General features: G+C 37.0%; 1 protein-coding gene across 1 annotated transcript in view; it reads right to left on the bottom strand.

Annotated features, from left to right (window-relative positions):
* Positions 1–6,526: 6,526 nt before the first annotated feature.
* Positions 6,527–24,381, bottom strand: part of arc3 (amphibian RCA protein 3) — a 71,027-nt gene continuing 53,172 nt past the window's right edge. Inside the window, 4 exon segments of the mRNA NM_001127127.1 lie at positions 6,527–10,726; positions 17,924–17,999; positions 18,208–18,237; positions 21,480–21,553. Of these exon segments, the coding sequence (NP_001120599.1) occupies positions 10,675–10,726; positions 17,924–17,999; positions 18,208–18,237; positions 21,480–21,553 (232 nt within the window). The 3' untranslated portion in view covers positions 6,527–10,674.

The following is a 24,381-nucleotide window of genomic DNA, read 5'->3' on the forward strand; positions in this document are numbered from 1 at the left end:
TTTCTAATTCCAAGATGGTATTTGGACCAGGGCCTAAATTAACTTTGTGCTGAGAGGTAATTTAGTTAAAAAAAAATCACATTTATAGATGAAAACTTCCTTCTTCTGATATCAGTGAATGCTGTGTTTGGTGGAACAATCTATTGGCCAATTAAGCATCAGTTTTTACTGTATGGATCACTTAAAGGACAATGAAAGGTTAATATAAATTAAAAGTAAGTCTAAAGGCATTCTTTTTAAGTACTTACTGCATATCTAAATTCCCAGATCCCTGCTTGCTTCTCTGAGATATGGTGCTGGCAGCCTACAGCAGTGTGAAGACTACAGTGACATCACTGAAATCTCTCTGTCCTTCCTGTAGGCTGCCAGCGGCAGCCTTCCTATTCTCTGAGCATGTGTGTAACTTGATCCTGTCTGCTGTTCTGAGCTACACAGCTACTGGCAGAGGGGGGGGGGAATGAAACACATGTGCAGTATGAAGCAAGGAGGGAAAGGAAGGGAGAATACCTTTTTAGAGATGGCTGCCTGTTCTAGAAAATGTGAAGTAAGTGTGACTGAGTAAATATTTGATTAGGTGAGCCAAAAGTGTGGCGTTTTTACTAAACAATAGGAGGACTATTGGGCAGTATGCTTTTTAAATTTTGACTTGCATTCTCCTTTAAGTATGCATAGTTATCATACCCTCTCTTAAAGGAGAAAGAAAACTGCTGACACTGTTTACTCCCAAAAGCTAAGCCACGATAGTGCACGCTAGAACGCTATATTTATTCTGTTCATACCAAGTAAACAGCCCTAGAGGCTTTCTGTGTTTAAGAAACAGCTGCCATATTAGCTTGGTGTGACGTAACTTCCTTCTTCTGTATCTCTCCCTGCTCGCTGGTAGCTCTGGGCTCGGATTACATCAGGGAGAAGAAGTGGAAGGAGGGAGAGGGGGGAGCAAGCTGTGCAGGCCAACTTAAGGTGGGCAATATTGGGCTGATCTAATCGTTTGACGGAGATACAGGCTGTCAGAGCAAGGGCTGTATCAACGAGCAATGTTATTGATCTGATGGGAAAGTCAAAACTGCCCGATCAATATCTGCCCAATTTCTGAATCTTAAATCTGCCCATGTATGACCACCTGAAGTTGCTCTCTTTTAAGACTTTCTCACTTTCATCAGTCATTTTTAAGCAATGGAGACCAATACTGCAATGCATATTCTAGATGGGGTTTGCAAAGAGGGAGTTTGACCCTCTTTCCTGTGAATACATACACCTTTTAAAAAAAGAACTAAACCCTAGAAATGAATATGATTAAAAATGCCATATTTTATATACTGTACTCACTGTACTAACCTAAAGTTTCAGCATCTCATTAGCAGCCATGGTTCAGGCCTTCAAACTTGTCACAGGAGCTCCCCATCTTGGAAAGTGTCAACTACACTTACATCTGTTTGTCAGTGTGTTGTGGAGACGCTGTTGAGACGCTAAGCTTAGAGGTTGGCCTGTCATATAAGCTGATGCTAATTGCACTGGTTGCTGAGCTGTCATTTAGTAATTATCTGTATTTACTACTAGTCAGCCTTATATTGTGACATTTATATTTTGTACATATAGTGTCCTCGATCCCTAAGATCAGTAACTGACAGTAGCACAGAGCATGTGCAGGGAATCGGCAGAAAAGAAAATGGGGAGTTACTGGGGCATCTTCAGAGGCACAGGTATTCATTGCTAATGGGCTGTGGTTGCCTAGGGCTGGTACAGACGCCCAAAACATAATGTACAACATTTCTGCCCTACTTCTTTAGTTAAGCTTCAGTTCCTTTAAAACAGGATAATACCTTACTGCTCACTAGGATTGCTTGCTACAGCTACAGTATGTACCCACTGGTCCTTCTCCACCAAAGATTTAACTACTGCTCAATTCTGAAAATCAAAAATATGTCTGCTGAAAAAGGGAGTGCTAGCATAACTTGTTTGGCCTTTCTGAGCGTTGACACAACCCCCTGCCTGAAAGCGAGTGATAGAAGATTTTCATTAGTTCTCTTGATTGGATTATTTTACAATGAAACACAAAGAAAGTGCCAGCGTTCAGTAACTCACGCTGTGGTGTTGACCAGCTGCAAGAAGCACCCTTGTTCAAGCCCTAACCCATATTCTGCAGTTGACCAGTTCCTAGAAATGTTAGGCACCCCCAGTGATTGTAATCGCTTACCTGAACCCGCCACCGGTGCTCCTGTTATTAGAAAACTGCACCAGCCTAGGGTAAATGCAGGCGAGCAATCTTCTTCCTTGGCATCTTATCCCTGTTTATCTTCCTGTGTAAGTACTAAAACCATTGTATTCAGAGGAACAGTTGTTTGTAACCGTGTCACTTTTTGTTCTGTTCAGCTTGGTTACACAGACACTTATTAACATACACTAAAGTGGTGTCCGTAAAGCAAACACTACAATATATTTAAATGCATATAAAATCGGGATGCACTGACTCAGCAAAATCTTTAATTCTAATTTGCATATTTAGATTATCAAAATTGCAGGAGTTGAAAAATGGCCACTTTACTTTTAATGATTTGATGTTGGTTCAGCCAGGCACTAGGATTTGTCTGAATCAGAGCCTGCCAAAAAACACTCCTAAATTCTGTGCATCCCCAATACAAAACTTTTTGGTGTTACTGATCCTTTAGTTGAACACATTATAGTAGACCCAATACAGCAGGGGGCTCAAACTCAATTTACCTGGGGGCCGCAGGAGGCAAAGTCAGGATGAGGCTGGGCCGCATAAGGGATTTCACAAAAAATTGGCTTTGAAGGGATAATGCAAGGCACGGCGGGCGGGAGCTGCTGATTGCGGAAATGACGTTATGCCATCATAACAGTTATTATGGGAAGACGTTCTGTGTGCACAATAAGCTCCTTAGCAGCTAATTGTGCACACAGAACGTCTCCCTTACGAACGTATCCCTTGAATCGCAATAAAAATCGTAATCCATTCATTGCTTTTGAGAAGGCGTTGGTGCGGGCCACAAAATATTGTACCGAGGGCCGCAAATGGCCCGCGGGCCGCGAGTTTGAGACCCCTGCAATACAGAGTTCCACCACACTATAAACCCTGTGAAGAGAATACAGATTATATATATTGTTTGTTGTATATATCAAACCTTTCTGGTGTTAAAAGGCCACAAGGCACGGGAAGCCCTGTATTTTACAGCACACCTTACATGCAGGGCTGCCTTGGCAAATGGCAAGGATTTTATGTTAAAGAAGGAAAGGCAGTCTGGCATTTTATTGCCAATAGATTAGTCACAATAGTGCAAGCTAGAATTATTCTGCAGAATGCTTTAACACACCAGAGTAAACAGCCATAGAAGCTCTTTCTGTTTGTTTAAGATATGAGCTGCCATTTTAACTTCTGACTTCACTTCCGTGCCTACACACTGCTCCTAGAACAGCTCTAAACTCAGAATACACAGCAGAGATGGAAGGGGGAGAGAGGAGCAAACTGAGCAGAGTTGTGCCATGCCCTGAACAATCAACAAATTTGTCATGCATTTCAACAGCTTATTTTACTTTTGTACAAGAAAAGCTACAAATTTGGTAACATAATGACTTTGTGCATTTTTCCCTTTTGTTTTCACGGTTTTTTTTGTTTCTAACAAAGTATAGTTGATTGAGTAGATGGGGTGATAGGGTAAGTGGGGTAAGGGAAAAGGGGGGACAGAATAGAGAAAGGGTTATAGGTTACCGGTTCTCAGTCTGTTTCTATTTGGTGCTCTCTCTCTGCTGGCTTTCCAGGTACTGGGCCTACGGATACCACTCCAGCTCCTCTTCATAGCTTCTGTCCAGGAGTCTATCTCTGATCGATTCCATGGCTTTGATCCAATTTATTTTTGTTATCAGTGTTGGTATGCCAGGTATGTTGGGTTGTTTCCAATTAGTTGCAAGGAGTGATTTTGCTGCCGTTAGGATATGTGTATTTAGTTTGCATGTTTGTTTGGGTTGTATGTTTCTTGGTTTTATTCCTAATAGGAATAGTTGTGGGGTTGGTTCTACTGTAGTGTGAAGGACCTCGGAGAGTAGAGTTGCTACTGGTTGCCAGAATTCTTGGGCTATTTTACACGTCCACCATGTGTGTAAGAATGATCCTTGTTCTCCGCAGCATCTAAAGCAGGTTGATAGTTCTGGGTTATTCGTGAGTTTGCTGATGCGGGATGGGGTGTAATACCATCTATAGATAATTTTATATGCTCTTTCACTTGAGACTGCGCAGATTGAGGTTTTGCTAGCTGTGGTCCATATGTGTGCCCAAGTTTGTTCTGATATTGTGATCCTTAGATCTTCTTCCCACTTAGACATGTATGTTTGTTGTAGAGGTGTTGTGTCTGCAGCTAGACGGTAGTATAGTAGAGAAATTAGGTGCGCTGGTTGGGAATGTCTATGGCAGATGTTTTCAAAGTATGTGAGTGGTTGTTTTGTTTGTGTTTTGATTCGATAAAATGTTTTATCTGTAGATATTCAAATAGTTGGGTGTTTGGGATTTCGTGTTTATCTGTGCATTTTTGAAATGAAATGACTTTTTGCTCTGGTGCGAGGGACTTGGTTGTCAGGTTTGCTGCTATCCATGTTTTAAAGTTCACGGGTGTACAGCCTGGTGTGAATTCTTTGTTATTGAAAATAGTTTTGAGTTTGGATTGTTGGGCTCAATTTAGATTTGTGTGCCGTTGTGTACCAGAGGTCTAACGCGTGTCTGGAAGTTGGTAGTAGGTCTGTTGGGGTTATTCTTAGCAGTTTGGGTATCCAGAATAAATGGGCTAGTTGTAGGGGTGTTGTAAATTGATTTTCTATCGTTTTCCATGGCTCTTTTGTGGGTCTATGTGTATTGATCATGGCCTCTAATCTGCTTGCTAAGTAATAGCGGTATATATGTGGGAGTCCCAGACCACCCAATTTTTTGGGTTTGGTCATGATTGATGCTTTAATTCTGGGGTTTTTGCCCCCCCAGATAAAATTTGTTATGGATTTTTGTAGAACGGTTGCTGTGTGTTCCTGGAATTGTATTGGAAGTGTCCTAAAGAGATATAATATCCTTGGGAGTAGAGTAATTTTTACTGCTGCTATCCTAACAAACCAGGAAAGATGGTATGTGTGCCATATAGTCAGATCTTTTTTTAAGTTTATCTAGAAGTTTGGGGTAGTTGTCGTTGTAGAGCGTTTGATAGGAGGAAGTTAGGTTGAATCCTAGGTAGGTTATCGTGTCTTTTTCCCATTTGTAATCGAAATTTAGCTGTAATAGTTTTACTTCTGAGCTAGGCATTTGTAGAGGGAGTGCATGGGATTTGGTTGGGTTTATTTTATATACCGTGATACTTTGGAATTTTTCCAGAGTTGGCAGTAGATTTGGTAATGTGGTTTGGTGGGAGGTTAGTGTGAGCAGGATGTCGTCGGCAAATAGGCTTATTTATGTATTCTGTGAGGCCGACTTGGAATCCATTTATGTTGGGGTTTTGCCTAATTGCGTGGGCCAATGGTTCTAGGGAGACGGCAAATATTAGTGGGGACATGGGACAGCCTTGTCGAGTTCCCCCGCGTATCTCGATTCGGTCCGAATGGGTTCCCAAAATGGTTACCTGTATTGTGGGTGTTGTGTACAATTGTTTCACTTTGGTAATGTACGATTTGGGCAATCTCAGTTTTTCTAGTACAGCAAACATATATTTCCAGTTCAGTCTGTCAAATGCTTTTTGTGCGTCCAGTGATAAAAGGAGTGAAGTAGAGTTCATTTTAGAAACTAGGGAGATTAGATTGATTGCTTTGCGGACGTTGTCTGTGGCTTGTCGGCCAGGTACGAAGCCCACCTGGTTGTAGTGGATCAGTATTGGAAGCACTTTGTTTAGTCTGGTAGCCATGAGTTTTGCGAATAGATTAAGATCCGCATTTATCAGTGAGATGGGCCTATAGTTGTCACAGTTGTGGGGATCTTTTCCTGGTTTCAATATCATTATTATGTTTGCTGTTTGCATGTGTGGAGTGGGGATCCTTCTAGGAATGATTGGAATAGATCTTTTAGGTGCGGGGTTAAATGGTCTGCAAATTTCTTGTATTATTTTGCTGTATAACCATCTGGCCCTGGGGCTTTGCCTGGCTTAGCTTCTTTTATTATTTGTTCAATTTCTTCTGTATCTATTGGGGAGGCAAGCATTTCCTTTTGTTCTCGTGTTAAAGTAGGTGGATTCCATTTATTTAGGAAGTCTGATGGTGCTAGGTGATGATCAAAGAAGATCATGAACACAGAATAAAATGAAAGAAAATAAGAAATGTGGTGTTTCTTTTCATTGAGTACTGAGAGCAGCAGTTCTGTGCTTATGGTTGTATTTACATAGATCTTTCTGATAAAACTTTCCTTCTCCTTAAAAAATGGCTTTACATATTATAGCACCTATGTATATGAAACCTTAGTTTTGTTATTGGACCTCACAACAGACAACACTCGGATATAATATTATCTTTACAGTAAGCGAAGGAGAAAGAAATAATTTCCACAAAAAGATACAGGTAAGCATTTATTTCATTTTGTGAGATAATAAATCATTTGGTTAACTAACAATCTTTGCTTTATTGATCTAAATCTTCTTTTACATTGAATACCTTGTTAGGTGTTCAGGCAAAAAAAGGGCAAACAGCACAAAAAAAAAGGCAATATGAGATACAGGTTTGAGTGCACTTACGTGCATAAGCAAACTGGTTCCATTTTAGTCCGCCACAAACATTCCACAAACTGCTCTAAAGAGCAGTGGAGTCCAACTGCATTTTTGCAAATGCAGCATCATGCACTTAAATTGCATTCAGTTAAATTCAATTTAACCTGCCTATATGTTTTTGGAGTGTGTGGAGTGTTCCTGGGGGAACATACAAACTTCTTTCAGATAGTGGCCAGGCTGGCCTCTAAGTAGTTTGTATGTTCCCCCAGGTACTCCAGTTCCTTCCACACTGCAAAAACATACAGTATAGATAGGTTAATAGATTCCACATAAAATTGACCACAGTTTAGAGAATGTAAAAGGGAACTTTGACTGTAAGCTCTACTGAGGCAGGGAGCCATGTGAATGGTATATATTCAATTAAGTTATATAAAGAATTCTAATAATTATTATTAACATTAAAAACACAAACACAATATTTCTTGATTTAAATGTGGCCAAGCATACATTTCAATAAATATACATTCAGCTTGTAGGGGCCCTCAAGCTAGTGCAACACACATAAACACTTTTTCATACAATTGTGCAATTGTTACCCCACAAGCCAATTATCATCATTTATTTATATAGTGCTAGAAATTTACACCATACTTAACATGAATTTGTAAAAAGGGTCTTACAATATTCTCACACACAAGTAAAAAATAGGTTTAGAGGGCCATACTTGCAATCTAAAGGCAAATGAGCCAAACTGCAATGAATATACAAATTTTTCAGCAGGTATGGCCAAATTTCACCGCAAAAAAAACCACAGTAACAAAATGCTCATAGACCCAAATATATTTTATTCAAATAAAAGCCACTGCAAAATACATTGCCCATAGACTCTGTGTTCTGTGTGAAAGAAGTCACTGCAAAAAAGGGTGCAGTGGAAAAAATTACAGTGAAAAAAATGTCCATAGACTCCAATGTATTTTGCTCAGAAAAATTTGCAACTAAAAAATGTCCATTGACTTCAATGCATTCAATTTTCAAACTGATCTCATTTTGTGATCTGTACATGAGAAGATCAATCTCATTATGGCTTCTTGCAGAAAGAGAAGGGACAGTTAAAGAAGGCAGGACAGCATTCTGTAGGCACTTATTTACATTTACTTCATCTACACCCTTTATAGAATAAAAAGATGACTATTTATTTATATATTTATAATATTTAAAAAATTCTATTTCTATACCGATAAAGCTTTCATTTTGTGTTCCACAGTCAAAATTAGAAAACAAATTTACATATACACTGAAAATATATTAGCTCCTCTCCTTAAAAATTATACCTGATGAATCTAGCTATATGATCTCAGTTCATTACTAAAAGAATAGAGCCATTCAGAATGGAAGACTAGAATGAGTGAGCAGTGCAGACTGCAACTATAGGGGAAGGAGCAAATCAGTCCCATTATAATTTGTCCTATGCGACTACATCTGACTTTTAGGATGCAATCTGTGGATCCAACAAAATCTCCAGTGAAGTTCAGCTCTGAGACATAATAGGATGGTACCTTTCCTTGGACTTTATACCTCAGCCAATGTCATGCTAATTACAAGAAAAAAAGACAGACTGCTTGCAGAATGGGTTGGTATTATTCTAAACAGCCTTTGCAAAAAAAAAAAAAAACTATTGGCAGGTGTATGATAAGTCATGGCTAATCTCCGAGAACATGCAAATTCTATTATTACCCTTGGTTTGGGAATAATATGTTGCACATGACAGATTTATACTATGCTTAGTACTTGCAGGTGTTTTATCATACTACAAAGTCCAGTGTATTTTCAGCCATAGTACATACAAGTGTATCAGAGTAGCCAACTCCACAGCAATAACATATAAAACAATAACTCACCAGAGAGCTTCATAGTAGCATGGCTGCAAGCAATGAATTTTGAAGCAGGGGAGAAACTCTTTGGAGTGGAACTTTACATGAATACTATCACTGGGGCAGAAAGAGTCACAGCTGACCTTTCCAAAGCTACCAAGTAACATGTTGGGAATATGTTCTAGGTCTTATTGGATTTGCTCTTACTTCAGTGCAGTGGCACATAGCTAATTTGGCACTACAGGTATGGTATCCATTATCCCGAAACCCATTATCCAAAAAGCTCCGAATTACAGAAATGCCGCCTCCCATAGATTAAATTTTAATCAAATAATTAAGATTTTTTTTTCTGTAATAATAAAACAGTACCTTGTGTTTGATGCCAGCTAAGATATGATTAACTCTGAAAGTATACAAAACAACCCTAGTGGGTTTAATTCATGTTTTATTGATTTTTAGTAGACTTATAGTATGGAGATTCAAATTATGGAAAGACTAATTATCCAGAATACTCTAGTATTCTGGATAACGGGTCATATATCTGTATTACACATAACATTTGTGACTCTGTATGAGAAGAGGGCCCAAAAGCATTCCATATTCAGCCATGTGCAAATAGAAAAATGATTTACATGCCTCTTGTAACCCCATTTTGGGAGCACCATGGCTTTTACAACCCATAGAAACCACTCAGATGTTTCTTTTTAAAAAGGTGACAGGTGAATTCTAAACATTTTATAGGTTACTGAAAATGGCAAATTTGCAACATGTTTTTAAATTAAGCCATTAAGACCTGCAATAATACTGGTAAATAGGGGAAAAAACTTACATAAATAACAATTTGCCAATGTAATATTCTTTATCAACCAGTAATTGCACTGCAAATTTCAATTGCGAATAGTGGTCACATAGTGGTCATATTTTCATATTGGCTAAACTGGCCACACGCACGAAGATCCGCTCATTTGGCAAGGTCGCCAAACAATATCTTTCGCCGATATGCCCACCTTGAGTTGGGCTATATCGGGCTGATCTGATCGATGGCCATACAGGCCATTGGATCAAGGACTGTGTCAACCCACAGATGCGGTCCTTGATCCAACTGGAAAAATCAAACCTTAAAAACCTTAAGATTTTAAAGACTGCATACTATCTTTGCTAAAGCTGATGTATATATTTAGACATATATTGTAAGAGTTCACTAGTCAGAGGCACTGGGCACTCTAGACTGGGCCCCAAAGAAGCAAGGTCTGCTTTTTCACATGTTATGTCCCTGCACACATACAAGAACAGCCTATTCCTCTTTAATAATAATTCATAGATGTGTTATTAGTTTTGTTGTTACACCATAGATATATTTTTTTGAAGGTATACATTTACCTAGGCAGACAACATTCTGAATCTGTTGGGAGGCTACCCACTCTTCTGATAGAAATGGTTGGGTGAGTATCGACATTGATCTTTTCCTCCCTCACTCAGAATTTAAATCACATGACATGTAGTGGTCACCTGGCTAAGAGTTCTATACTTTGTTTAATGTTTTAGGTGAACTAGTGAAAAGCTTCAAACAGAAACTATAGCCCTTCCTGAGTTTTTAAATAAAAAGAATAAAACATCTATAATTAATTACTGAAGAGGTGTAGCTAGAGTATCACTTTATAGAGATACTGCCATTACATAATTAACCCCCATTTTAACCATGCAATTTTTTACACAAGCTTTAACAGTGCAATGTATCCTTTTGTCTAACATGTTGATTTCAAATATTAATCTATTTTAATAAATATGCAGACAGGCGTACGGTTTAGGTCATCAAAATGCCTGGTACTGTCTTTAGTGCATGTCTTTGGATAACAGATGTCTCCTGAGGGCTACTTGTGGAATTTACCATAACCATTAACCAGAAAATACCACAATGAGTACTGACTCTTTTCTCAAAGTATCTCATGGTGTTTAAAGGCAACTTACTGGTCAAAAGTAGAAAAAAGTTTTATAGTATCCACACAAGCAAGGTGGTTTAAAGTTCCCCTTATGTCAAGCAAAATATCTGGTCCCAGCACAGAGTAAAGATGGAAATGGAAATTAAGTGATGCAGAAAATACATAACTTCAGTGATTCTGGTGGGATTACGCAGTGCAAGCTGTATATTGAACATTGTGCATTTCAGCCTTTTGTTTCCTACGAGAGAAAAGACAACAGTTAATATACAATTCTAGTTGCATGAGATTACATGGCTATAAGCATGGTGCTATAATCCCGGTTAAATCAGTTATGCTGTCTAATGCATTAAAAAGGTAGTTCACCTTTACATTATCTAGTATGTTATCTTCTAGTATTTCAAGGTGAACTACCCAGATACCAGTACTAGATCCTATTCCACATCTGTTTGAGTGGATGATTGTGTGATTCGAACACACAAAATCAATGGATGTATTAATGACAACAATCTAATTGGTTGACTCCTGGTCTAAAGGAAATCTCGGGGGCTCTGATGATGAAAACAATATTTTAAAAACCATAGTGTAAAAACATACAATAAAATAAATAACAAACACCAATGGAGAAGTTGTTTAGCATCAGTCCATCTCTAACACACTTAAAGGGAATTTAAAAACAAACTAGTATAGACTGATTTGCAAATGATTTGCAAAAAAAACCTTGTTCATTTGTGCAGTTTCATCTTTACAACCAAATTCTTGGCGCTATTTTATGAAGAAAAAAGTATAACTATTGTACAAAACATACATGTAATAACAGCAGACCTAAGGGCTGTATTTATCAAGTTCTAAAACAAATGTTTTCCTGCCTCCTTTTTAATTTTCTCTTTTACCTATATAAACTATTTTCAGTAAAAAAACTTTACTTGTGACTAAGGTTTTAATCTGTGTACAATTTAATAACATTAATTCCAACTTATTTATAAAGCACATACATTAATGAGCATCATCTCAATGAAATGTATTTGATTTGCATGCAGAACCAATTATTTCTTATTTGATAATGCAACATTTGTATTCGAACAAGTGACTGAAAAACAACAAGTCATTAGTCACAAGTTATAAAATTAACGTTTTAATAAAATTAATATTTTATAAAATTAAAGTTATAAAAGCTATTCAAATAGTATAAAGAAATTGGATATTCCGTGATACTTTCTAGTTTAGTTGCCATTTTGTTATCAAGAACTTTTTCACTGTCTCCTAATATTGTCAGAATACTTTTTGATGCGTACAGGAATACATTCCATATTGTCTTTTGATAAAACAGCCTTTAGTTTCTAGATCATACAAACAAAGATTAGTCCAGGTTAGTTTAGTTGCAATATAGAGTGAATAGTTTTCACAAGTGTGCATACTGACAAATGTTAGTCTGGTAAGCATGCTCAGCAAATGATGTTAAATGATATACTGTATACTTGTATAAAACTGCAGCTAAGATTCCCTGCTGAAATAAAGTAATCTGAACATGGATGAATCAGTGATTTGTTTGACTCAATAAGACTAGGTATTGGGTATTGGTCAAATAGTACAGGATTTGAAGGGGAGCACTTATTTTCAGCTTTATGGCTGATACAGAAATGTTTTAATATATCTATAATCTTATTATGAAATAAGGGGGTGTTCACTAAAGGTTCAGCAGTTGACTTAAAAAGAAAAAGCCAGACAACCACAAGTTGAACATAGTAAAATTGCAAGTTAGGTTGAAAAGACACATGTCCATCAAGATTAACCTTTTATGTGTATATGAAACCTGAATAAGTGCTAGTCCAGGAAGTGAAACAATTTCTGATGCCTCTCTAATGTGCCTCATGGGGGGGGGGGGAATCCTTCCTGACTCCTGCAGCAACTGCAATCGGACCAGTGCCTGATCAACTTGTACTGAGAGCTATTTTCAACAACCCTGTATTTCCTCACTTGCTAAAAAGCCATCCATACAGCCTCAGGGCTTCAGAGTCTGACTATTTACCAAAAAAAGAGAAAAAAACCTGCTGTGTGAAAGAACACAAATCACTAATCATACTATACTGGATCGAGTGATCTCTAATGAACCAAATGTATAATCAATGTGCAAGTAGTTGAACCTCTGGATTATAGTGACCATAATGTTATCTCTCATTTAATGTTTGGTGCAGAAAAACAAATAAAATAACAAAAACACTGAATTTCAGAAAAGCAAACTTTAGCTTTTTCCGGGCAGTATTTCAAAGCATAGATTGGAGTATTGTGTTTTCTGATAAAAACACAGAACAAAAATTGTTGTAATTTAAAATGATAATAAATCATTACTGTTCTCAATTTATTGGCTACAGGATCGGGTGGTTGGTAAAAGTACATTCGCTACTTTGAGTAAGGTTTTTAAAGGCATTGCACAGGGTTGTGCATCGGTTTCACTTTAATCTAACCTGTTCATGAATTACTTGGGGCGGTTATTACAAACAATTTATCAGTGTCTGCATATGGCATAAAACTATCCAGACCAATTAATTCCATCAAGGATGTGGCATCCTTGCAGCTTAATGTTGACACACTGGCAATCTGGGCAGCTAAGTGGCAGATGAGATTCAGTGTGGATAAATGTAAGGTCATTTGCCTGGGATGTAAAAATATGCAAGCCGCTTTTATCCTTAATGGGCCAGCACTAGCAAATCTAAAATGAAGAAGGACCTTGGAGCCCTTGTAGATAATAAACTTGGTGGTAGCAAGGACAGTCAGCAGCTTCAAGGGCAAACAAAATTTTGACCTGTATTAATAGGGGCATAGATTTGCCGGAGGAAACAGAGTGCTGGTAAGGCCCAATCTAAAATATGCCATGTCATTTTGGTCTTCAGTGCTCAAAAAGGATATTACAGTATTCGAGAGGGTCCAAAAAAGGGCAACTAAGCTGGTAAAGGTAATGGAAGGCTTTAATTATTAAGAAACACTTGCCATATTGGGGTTGTTTAAGCTGGATAAGAGGAACTTTTCAAACTAACTTACTATGCTACTACTGCCCATGTAGGAGTTGAGTTATATGGGTAGATAGAATGGGTAGTTGATTGGGTAACAGAATGGAAAGGTAGGATGTTCAAGCCCATATTGTGCATTTTAATTAAGCCAATAGTTGTGTAGAACCCCAAAAATCTTCATAACTGTCCATTACATGTCTCCATTCACTCACCTATAATGCTCATATTTGACCAAAATAGGTAAATAGCAAATTTTTTCATTGCATTTTTTTCCGGTAAATATAAGTCTGTCAGGTGTCACTACAATTTATTGGGTTTCAATTTAAAAACCTATTTAAGGAGCACGCATAAGAATCTCTACTGGGCCTTTTCAACTTTGGACCCCCAGCAACTGCAGGGTATCTTGCCCTTATTTGTATACCAAGTGTTAATTTTTATAGCAAACTGCCAAATAAAATATGCAGAGAAAGTATTACAAGCTTTACAAGGATTACATACAAACTTGCTCCAAATACACTTATTACAGAAAATGCATAACATATGCATGTTAGTATGTATAATAGCATAGTGAATAATTAGAAATGGAAGCTCCAGAATTGATGGGTAGCTTTAAAAGACACTGATATACCTCAGGATGTATTTGGTTGTTCTCAGGTCCTTTTAGTTGGTTGAACTGCATAATTAATTTGGTCTCTTGAGTGTTATAATTGCTGAATAAAGAGGAAATAATACCACTGAACCAAATTGTTATCATCAAACGTTATAACATGCCCATGTGTTTTTGTTTTTTTTAAATAGGCTGCTAATGTATGTTTTTGTTTGCTTGTTTTTAAAGGAGAAGGAAAGTCATTTTGGCATTTTACTGCCAATAGATTCACATTAGTGCCACCTAGAACAATATATTTATTCTGCAGAAAGCATTGCCATACCTGAGTAAACAGCCCTAGAAGCTTTTTTCCTTTGCTTAAGACAGTAGCTGCCCTTTTAAAGTGATACTGACACGAAAAAACAACTTTTTAAAATATGAATCTACATAAAAAGTTACCTATAGGTCATGTTGATCATTTTTTGCTGATAGGTTTGCTTTTGTAAGTAATTGTTACTTGAAATCCTAAAACCTGACTGTTTTGCCAGCCTGACTGTTCCTTCTCAGCCTGTCAGTTACAGCTTCTAATGCTAACGGCCCCCTGCTGGACAAATATGGCCGCCCCCTCATAGAGGAACATGGGGGATCAGATAGGGAATGTAAAAGCTTGGAGAAATACTTTTATGGCAAAACTATAAATAACATGCAAAGACAATGTTATGACAGATGTAAAAAAGGTTTCATTTCTGGTGTCAGTATCTCTTTAAATAGCTTTCTGTTTGCAGTCTAGCCATTATAGCTCAGATCACACATTCCTAAGGGGGGGGGGGTGTTCTTAGCATTCTTATGGGAGGGGGGAGAAGGAGAGGGGAGAGAGCAGAGAACTGCTGCAGACTCTGGCCACTGGAATTAAGGATTTTTCTGAGAGAGGAAATAAGACACCCAAACAACATGTTTATAAAAAAGGAATCAATAATTCCCATGTTTCTTTTGATAGAGGCAGCTTTTCTGTGAGTGCTTATGGCTGTATTTACATAGACCTTTCTGATAAAGCTTACTTAGTTTTTACCTTTCCTTCTCCTTTAATATATTGTTTGGTTTCACTGACAGAATTTTTTTGTAACCTGCAATATTGCTTGACTTTTCATCAATGTTAGAAAATCTCAATCTTTATGGAAAAAAAATATTTTTGCCAAATACAAACAAGGCAAAAGCTCTTTTCAAAAAAATCATCTGTCAACTGAGAATCCCTATGTATACAGAGCTGCTTCTTTTCCCATAGCCATTCAAAGTTCTCAGCAGGGGTAAGGGAGGGGTTGGAGCCCCAAAACTTAAAGAGAAACTATAGGTCTCTATAAAAATATATTGCATAAAACAGCCCATATGTAAAATAAAGCTTTATCTAATTCAACTATTTTCATAAAAAATGTACTTTATAAGTAGTATTTGCCATTGGATAATGCAATATAAAAAAAACCTCTATTTTAAGTATTAAGGACCACTTTGTGGCTTGTACGATTCACTGTGCTCACACACAAACCAAAACCTACATGCTAGGTTAGCATGCCAATCAGCCAATTAATGGACACAGCTCTGTCTTTTACTTCAACATTTCTTCCTGTTACAGTTAGTCCTGTAATTTGATCTCTGAGGGAGCATACAGACCATCATAGAATGGTGGCTCAAGGTAAAATATGTAAAAGGGCAATATTTAGTGATATGCATATGCAAATTGGTAGGGCTCTTTAATAGGTTGCCTATAATAATATTAATTATTTGTTGATTAGAGGGATTGTCACAGGAAAAGATGATTTGTTTTCAAAATGCATCAGTTAATATTGCTCCTCCAACAGATTCCTGCGTTGAGATCCAATTTTTAAAAGAGCAAGTAGATTTTAATTTTGAAATTTGATGCGGACTAGACATATTCTTACTTTCCCAGTTGCCCACGGGCATGTGATTTTTGCTCTGATAATCTTCAGTTACTCTTTACTGATGCACTGCAAGTTGGAGTGATATCACCCCCCAGCAGCCAATCAGCAGTACAATAGGAAGGGAGCAAAACAGCAGCTACCTGACACCTGTATTGCTAAAAATGCCGGCTCACCCAAGTCATGACTCTTCCAGTTACATGAAGTATGAGGAACAATAATTTATGTGAAAGCAGTTTCATTGTGCAGTGCTGGCTGAAAGCTCAGAATCAGGCACAATACACTGAGATGGGATATTTCAACTAAAATAATTGGTTTAAGAATAAAATTTTAAAGCATAGAATGATTTGCAATGTGAACAGTCTAATATTGTAATAAAAAAAAACTATACCTTAAAAACCATGACAGAATCCCTTTGAGTATTTATTTTGAAGGTATAGTTTTCCTTTAAAAAGGATATTGATGAGCGGAGTATAGAGTTGTGAAGCTAAACTGGTAAAAGGAATGGAATCACAATCGAGGTTGGGTTGTTTTCTCTGGGAAAAAAAGCCCTTGCATGGGTATATAATTACACTTTTCAAGTATTATAGATCTTTTAGACTTGAGGAACTAAATTTCCATTTAAAGTAGCAAAAATGTGTTTTTTTTTTACAGTAAGGGCAGTAATGTTTTCATTGCAAATTGTACTAATGCCTTTAGGAGAGGCTTGGAAGACTTACTGGACAAACATAATATGAAAGTCTAAAGTGATTTTAAGATTAACAGTTAGGGGCAGATTTAGCAAAATCTAAGTTTCAAGCTGAACATTTACCCACTTTCCATTCAGTCCTTTATCAACTGGCGAACTCTAACTTTCACCCATTGATAAATACTCTTCTAAAAATCCCATAGGGATGAATAGAAAGTGGGTTAAGTTTTTTGATAAGTTTCATATAGGTATGTGCATATATAGTTTATATGCATAGTTTATATGTGAGCTAAAAAGAAGTCTCCCAGAATTTCATCACAGGGCCCACAGGTAGCTCTCACTAATATAGATCTAGAGTCTACCATTAGAAAAAGGCCAAAATCAGATCTACATGAGAGGTTTTGTAGCAGGAAACCTCTGCTGTCCAGAAAGAGCAAGACTAAAGTTTGCACATAAATGCATAGGCAAAAACTAGGAGTACTCGAACAATGAGTTTTGGACAAACAAGGCATTGATACAGATATTTTGTCACAGTACCAGAGGACATGAAAAATGTTGTTTGGGATATTTGCTGCACCACGGCTTAGGCAGCTCATAATTACAGAATCCACAAAGAATTCTTCATTGTTCTTCATTGTACCAGAGGGTGCCTGACCATCTGTCAGAAATTGAAGTTCAACTAATAGTGGACCTTGCAACATGACAACGACCCTAAATATTCCAATAATAATCCACCAGGCAATGGCTGGAAATAAAAAATAGAAGGGTTCTGGATCTAAATTCCATTCGTATGTTGTGGGAGGATCTGAAACAAGCTGTGCATGCAAGAAACACCTCAAACATTGGACAGCTGAAAACGTCTGCATAGGGAAGTGGGAAAAACCATCTTGATGTTGTTTTTGCCTAGGGGGCAATACAAGGTATTACATCCAATGATGTACTTATAAATGTACATATAAATTATTGCAAAGAAATTTTTCCTTGAATCTGTGTTTTGTACCAAATCCAGTGCATCCAATCATGGCAGCAATCTACAAATGGATTTTAAGCACGATAATACCCAGTGCTACTTATGTAAAAGAATAACAGTGCTAGATAAGTATCTTATTTCGTGTCAATCTGTATATAGTACACAGCATCAGTAAAATAAACATACAATAAATAAGCTACACATATAATAATGTATAAACATAAACTATATGTAACTGACAAAAATAATTCTTACCCTGATTGTTTCTTATTATAGCAATACAGGCATATTGCGATGATGAACACAATGACGATTACAATGACAATAATTCCTTAATAATTAAAAAAAAGACAAAAGAGTTAAGTAAGTGTAAGTAATAGCTCTGTAAAGTTTTTATAAACCTAAAGAAAACATTATATTCTATAGCAAAATATATGAAATTAAGTATTCCACTCCAGGTAAAAAAATTAAAAATCAATATTTTTAGATGCACAGGTAGCCTTATTTGCTGATCATCAGTTTTAGTGGACTGCACTTACCAACAATAAGCCAGGTGCTCATACGATGTGCTGAAAGACAAAAGAAAGGCATAGTAATTTTGAGGTACAATGTTTAATGGCAACACTTTAATTTGGACAATTGCATAGCCATTGCATTAATGGTAGGTCTATTTATGGTTATAACAATTATGAATAGAGAAATATCATGTATATTAATTGCCTATTGTAATAAGATTTGCTCGTTTTACAAACTGAAGCAGGGTTGTGTTTTCAAAATCCCCAAAGAACTGGCCTGTGACTAGGAAATCTGCACTAATTTATGAACCTGTTAACCACTACAAAAGTCTGTTGACATTCTGAAATAAATGTGTGACAAAATTAAACTCAAGGCTAATGTCAAATGAGGTGCAGCCTCGACCTCTTCACCTGCAGGCGGAAAGAAGCCAAGGATTGTTTTGCTGACAATAAGGATTAATATCTTAGTTGGGATCACATACAAGGTACTGTTTCCTATTACAGAGAAAAAGGAAATCATTTTTAAAAATTAGAATTATTTGCTTATAATGGAGTCTATGGGAGACCCGACATTCCGTAATTCGGAACTTTCTGGATAATGAGTTTCCGGATAACGGATCCCATACCTGAACTTGCTGGACGAACAGATACATTTTATGGTAAATAGTTCAGTGTGTGGAGAAAATGCATACTACACAGCCCAAATTCAGCTTGAATGACTGCCTCCATGGCTATGCAGCAAATTTTTACCAGTGTAAGGTGAAAGTTCATTGTATTTAAATGCATACAAAAATCTTTGTTATTGGGATTTTCTACACCTTGACCTTTTATTCTCTGCATAGATTAGTCCCGAATACAGGTATGGGACCTGTTATGCAGAAAGCTTGGGACCTGGGGTTTTCCGTAATTTGGATCTCCTATCTTAAGACTACTAAAAAAATTATTTAAACAGTAATTAAACCCAAAAGGATTGTTTTGGCTCCAATAAGGATGAATTATGTCTTAGTTGGGATCAAGTACAAGGTACAGTGGTATTATTACAGAGAAATAGGAAATCATTTTTAAAAATGTGAATTATTTGATTAAAATGGAGTCTCTAGATTCATGAAATAGTTGGACTTATATTGCTGCTTGTTTTATCTGATGGCATGTATTTATCTTTGTGGTGCCATTTGTGTTTCATCAGTTTAGAATTAAGTTGGCCATACAGTGAAGAGTTAAGACTTGCTCAATTGGTGGGGTTGCCAAACGAGCTGATTTTTCCTCAATATGACCACCTAAGGTGAGTGATATTGGAGTAATCGGATTGTTTGGCCCCCAGGCTATTACAAGGAGAATAGGAGCGGTTGAAGCAAGGTCCGCCAATGCAGTCCCCAAAATGACAGGAAAATCAAACCTGCTCAAAACATCTGGACAATTATCAGCCAGAAATCAGTTGGGTAGGTCCCTATACATAGCCATATAAGCTAACAAAATGGTCTCAAGGAACTGAATCGGCTTAAATCTGCCTGTGTATGGCCACCTTTATGCTTATTTGCATACAGCATTTATGCCATTTTTAGCAGTCACCCTGTCTACATAATTATTTGGCATAGTATTCTGTAGGGTGCCACGTTGACACAATACTAATCATTTTTGCTAGAGACCTGACTAGCTTAAGACTTACTTGAATATCATGGCCTGCCTCTGGTGATGCCTACTTCTAGTACTGCTAGCACATTTGGCTTTTGTTCTTACTTCATGCTCTTAATATTGGTAGAGGTGTGTAGAAGATGACAGTTCATCCTCAAGCTGGTGCCACTGTCACATAATTATTTATCAAGGTATGATTACAAAAGATTTGTATTTTTTTCTAACTTTTAAAACTGTGCATATTTTCTGCAATTTTTTTATTAATTTCCATTACTTTTTCATGCTTTGCGATAATTTGTGAGTACGAAAGTTTCGGAATTCATTCAAGCTTTGGTATTGTGACTTTCTTTTGGCCAGGTGGGAGCTGCAGAGTGCCATTGAGTCCTATGGAAAGCTTCCCAAATCGTGCACTGAAATTTCAGAAAGTCAGAAAGGGTTTTGCTCCATTTACGATCATTGGGATATGAAAATTTATTGACTTTTGGATCAATAATACGTTTATGATCATTTCAATACGAAAATTTCGTCCTTACAAATTTTCGTGATTCAGACTTTAATGAATGGACCCCAAAGTGTCTATTACACTGCAAATTTTTCCCTTTATTTTTTTTAATACTTAATAAAATGACAGTTCAGCATTCATTATTATTGGTTAAAGGATTCAGTCAATCTTATTTTAAAACAAATGAATCATATTGCAAAACAGATAATATTTCCCATTAAATAAAAAAAGTGCTATTCATATTGACGTATCAGATGCACAAAAACTCATCTGTTTATATAACTTGTAAGACGCTTGTCTTAATCTTTTTGACAATTATCAAGTACTCTGTCACTCTTAACCCCAAAAATATTTTTTTTACCTAATAAAACATAATTCTAAGCAACTCTCCAATATCAATGTATTAAAAATGTTTAGTGCTTTAAAAATGATTTGTAAATGTAATTGCTATTGAAAGCAGCATTTGCTGAACTCATAGCTATTTCTTTTTAAACAATGTTGCAAAGGTCAGTCTCCTCCAGAAAGACAGGTCTGTCAGGCTGCTGCCTTGTGTTACATTGTTTCAAAAGTCAGAGGCACCTGGCAAATAGAAAAGGAGAGGCAAACACAGCTTTTATTAGTAACTATACATACATATAACACAAAAACCATTACAAATTTGTAATGAATGTATATTACAAAGTCGCTTAAAATTTTGTTTTCTTTTATTAGACAAAAATTATCTTTTGGGTTGACTTGTCCTTTAAAGTGATACTGACACTAAAAAATTTCTCTTCAAAATATGAATGTACATTAAAAGTTACCTATAGGTCATGTTGATTGATTTTCATTGATAGTTCTGCTTTTGTAAGTAATAGTTACTTGGATTTTCTAAACCTGACTGTTTTACCAACCTGACTGTCCCTTCTCAACCTGTCAGTTATAGCTTCTAATGCTAACTGACTCCTGCTGCACAAATATGCCGGCCCCCTCATAGAGGAACATGGGGGATCAGACAGGTAAAAGCATCAGGCAAATACTTTTATGGCAAAATTATAAATAGCATGCAAAGACAATGTTATGACATGTGAAAAAGGTTTAATTTCTGGTGTCAATACCTCTTTAAGATTGCTAAACAAAATTTAGGCAACACAATGAAATATCCTTTTGCAGGAAACATTACCTTCACATACAGGGGGATAATTACTCCATGTTCCATCAATTTTACACTCTAGGTGACTTGTTTTTGCGGTGTATCTAAGAAATAATGGAAAAAAAAGCAGGTTTATTTTTCAAATAAATCCAATAGTGTCCATGATTTCATATTTGTTATTTACAAGTAGCGGATAAAACTTATTTAGGTTATTTAAGAAATAAGTAATCACTCTATATCAATATATTGTACATACACACAATGGTATCTCTTTTAGCAATTGACAGTAGGCAGGTCCTACTCAAAGCTTACATGTACAGTATATTTTAAGACCCTAGATTTAACAGATGTGGACTCTTTTAGATACAGCTATACCAAATCTATAACTTAAATTTCCTAAGAATGATGCTATATTCTCAATGTACTTTAAAATTATATTAAACTGTTAAACACTGTTAAAGAAAAACTAAACCCCCAAAATGAATATTTAACCAACAGATAATTTACATCATATTAAGTGGCCTGCCAAAGAATCTCCCCAAACTAGAATAAATATATGAGTAAACATTGCCCTCTTACATCTTCTTCCTTGAGCCACCATTTTGGTCTGTGTACTCCCTTAGAGATCACCCGACCAAAAGACAGAACTTTGCCCATTAATTGGCTGATGTGACCTAATATCTATGTGTTCCCTTGGTTTGTATGTGCACACTGTGAATAGTGGCCTTTATAGGGGACCTGTCACCCTAAGAAATAATTCCATATCATTTTCTTTTGTGTTTGTCAAGAAAAATAAACTTATAAATTTACTTACACTATATAAATGATTGAAATCTTGTTTCTTTCAGTCTTGGAATTCACAAATACAGTATGCATGCAGGTGCCATTTTGTGGACACTGTTATTAAGGCAAGCTTTGCAGTATGCCAAAATCTTGTTGCACATGCCAATGCACTGGCTACACAATTAGATGGTTAGGAAGGAGGGGAAAAGTGAGGAGTGCAGTGACATCTAGGAAGCGCTGAATGGAAACACCTCTATCGATAAAGGTGGCCATACACAGCTTGGTGACTTTGCCAAGTGAGCATATCTTCTCCTGATATCCTTACCTACGGGTGGGCGATATTGAGCTAATTGGGACAAAACTATCAGAAGAGAACGGCAGGTTGGTCGCCGTTGGTTCGGTGATGGCATCAACGAGCCAATGCGGTCCCCGAGAGAAAAATCGAGATCTGCCCGATTTCAGGCCAGATGTCAGTTGGGGCGGACCCATCATTCATGCACAGGCAGATAAGCTGCCGAATCGGTCTAAAGGACCGATATTGGCAGCTAGAAACGGTCCCTGTATGGCCACCTTAAGGCATAGAGATGGGGCAGACTATATATGATTGACAGCTGAGATTTTCAAATGCCTTTATAATGGGTATGGATGAGGTAATAAAAACAGTAATTTGGGTTTCATGTATGGGTGAGAGGTCCCCTTTTAAATGGCAGCTACTTTGTTCCTACTTTGTTCAGACTTTCTAGTGTTCCATTCCATTTGTTTTTAAACAAAGGTATGCTATTTGTCTCTGTTATCAGTTATCTATAATATGATACCTTTACACCAACTTTAAACCAAGGGGGGTGATTAATTGTCACTTTTTTCCATAAAAATTCACAAATAAGGAAACAGTTTGTTTGTTTTTTTTAAACTATGGGGCACATTTACTAAGACACGAATCTGAACCGAATTGGAAAAATTCCGATTTGAAAACAAACATTTTGCGACTTTTTCGTATTTTTTGCGATTTTTTCGGCGTCTTTGCGACTTTTCGGAAATTGTCGCGACTTTTTCGTTACCAATACGATTTGCACGAAAAAACGCGAGTTTTTCGTAGCCATTCCGAAAGTTGCGCAAAATCTGGCGATTTTTTTGTAGCGTTAAAACTTGCGCAAAAAGTTGTGATTTTTTCGTAGCGTTAAAACTTGCGCAAAACGTCGCACCTTTTAAGTTTTAACGCTACGAAAAAGGCGCAACTTTTCGCGCAAGTTTTAACGCTACGAAAAATCGCCAGATTTTGCGCAACTTTCGGAATGGCTACGAAAAACTCGCGTTTTTTCGCACAAATCGTATTAGTAACGAAAAAGTCGCGACAATTTTCCGAAAAAATCGCAAAATACCGATCATTACGAAAAAACGCAATCGGACGCATTCGGCCCGTTCGTGGGTTAGTAAATGTGCCCCTATGTGTTTATTCTTAGTAAAAAAAACCTTTAAAACATTTTTGATAAAAAGGCCAATACGTCTTTGACTGCGGGCAACAGGGCTGTTTGCAGAGATGATTTACGAGTGCAAAATCCTCTTTATCTCTGCATCCGGGTTGATGCAGTGCCTGAGTGTGCAGACACAGCAGCGGACTATGCACAGCGGATCAGCTGTTTCTCGGGCTACATATACACAGAACAGCCACATGTCCATAGTCTTAGGTCAATGGCATGCAGGGCTTTTTGTCCTCCCAGCTTTCATACATAAGATGTGAGTCTGATTACACCCTACTGGGCAACAATACCTGACATTTTAAATGCTCTCTTACAGATTACAATTCCCAGATGACCCAAACTATGTATCTTAGCTGTGATGCAGAACTTTAAGCTAAACCAATATCAAACTCATCTTCTATTAGAAGCCAATCCCACTTAGCAACGGACAATGCTAGATATATGCCGAGTTATCAATTAATACTAAGAGAGACGTTTCTTATCAATTAATACTAAGAGAGATGTTTCTACCAAATTCCATGGGCGGATATATAACCCTTAGAGCAGGCTCAGGATAACACAGAGTAATAATAATTAGTCTCAAATGTAACATGAACATGTAACATCTGTTATTGTTTCTTCTGGTACAGATATTTGAAATATGACTTCTAATAATCTTCTATGCTATAACT

This window comes from Xenopus tropicalis, chromosome 2 (assembly GCF_000004195.4).
Source record: "Xenopus tropicalis strain Nigerian chromosome 2, UCB_Xtro_10.0, whole genome shotgun sequence".
NCBI lineage: Eukaryota > Metazoa > Chordata > Amphibia > Anura > Pipidae > Xenopus > Xenopus tropicalis.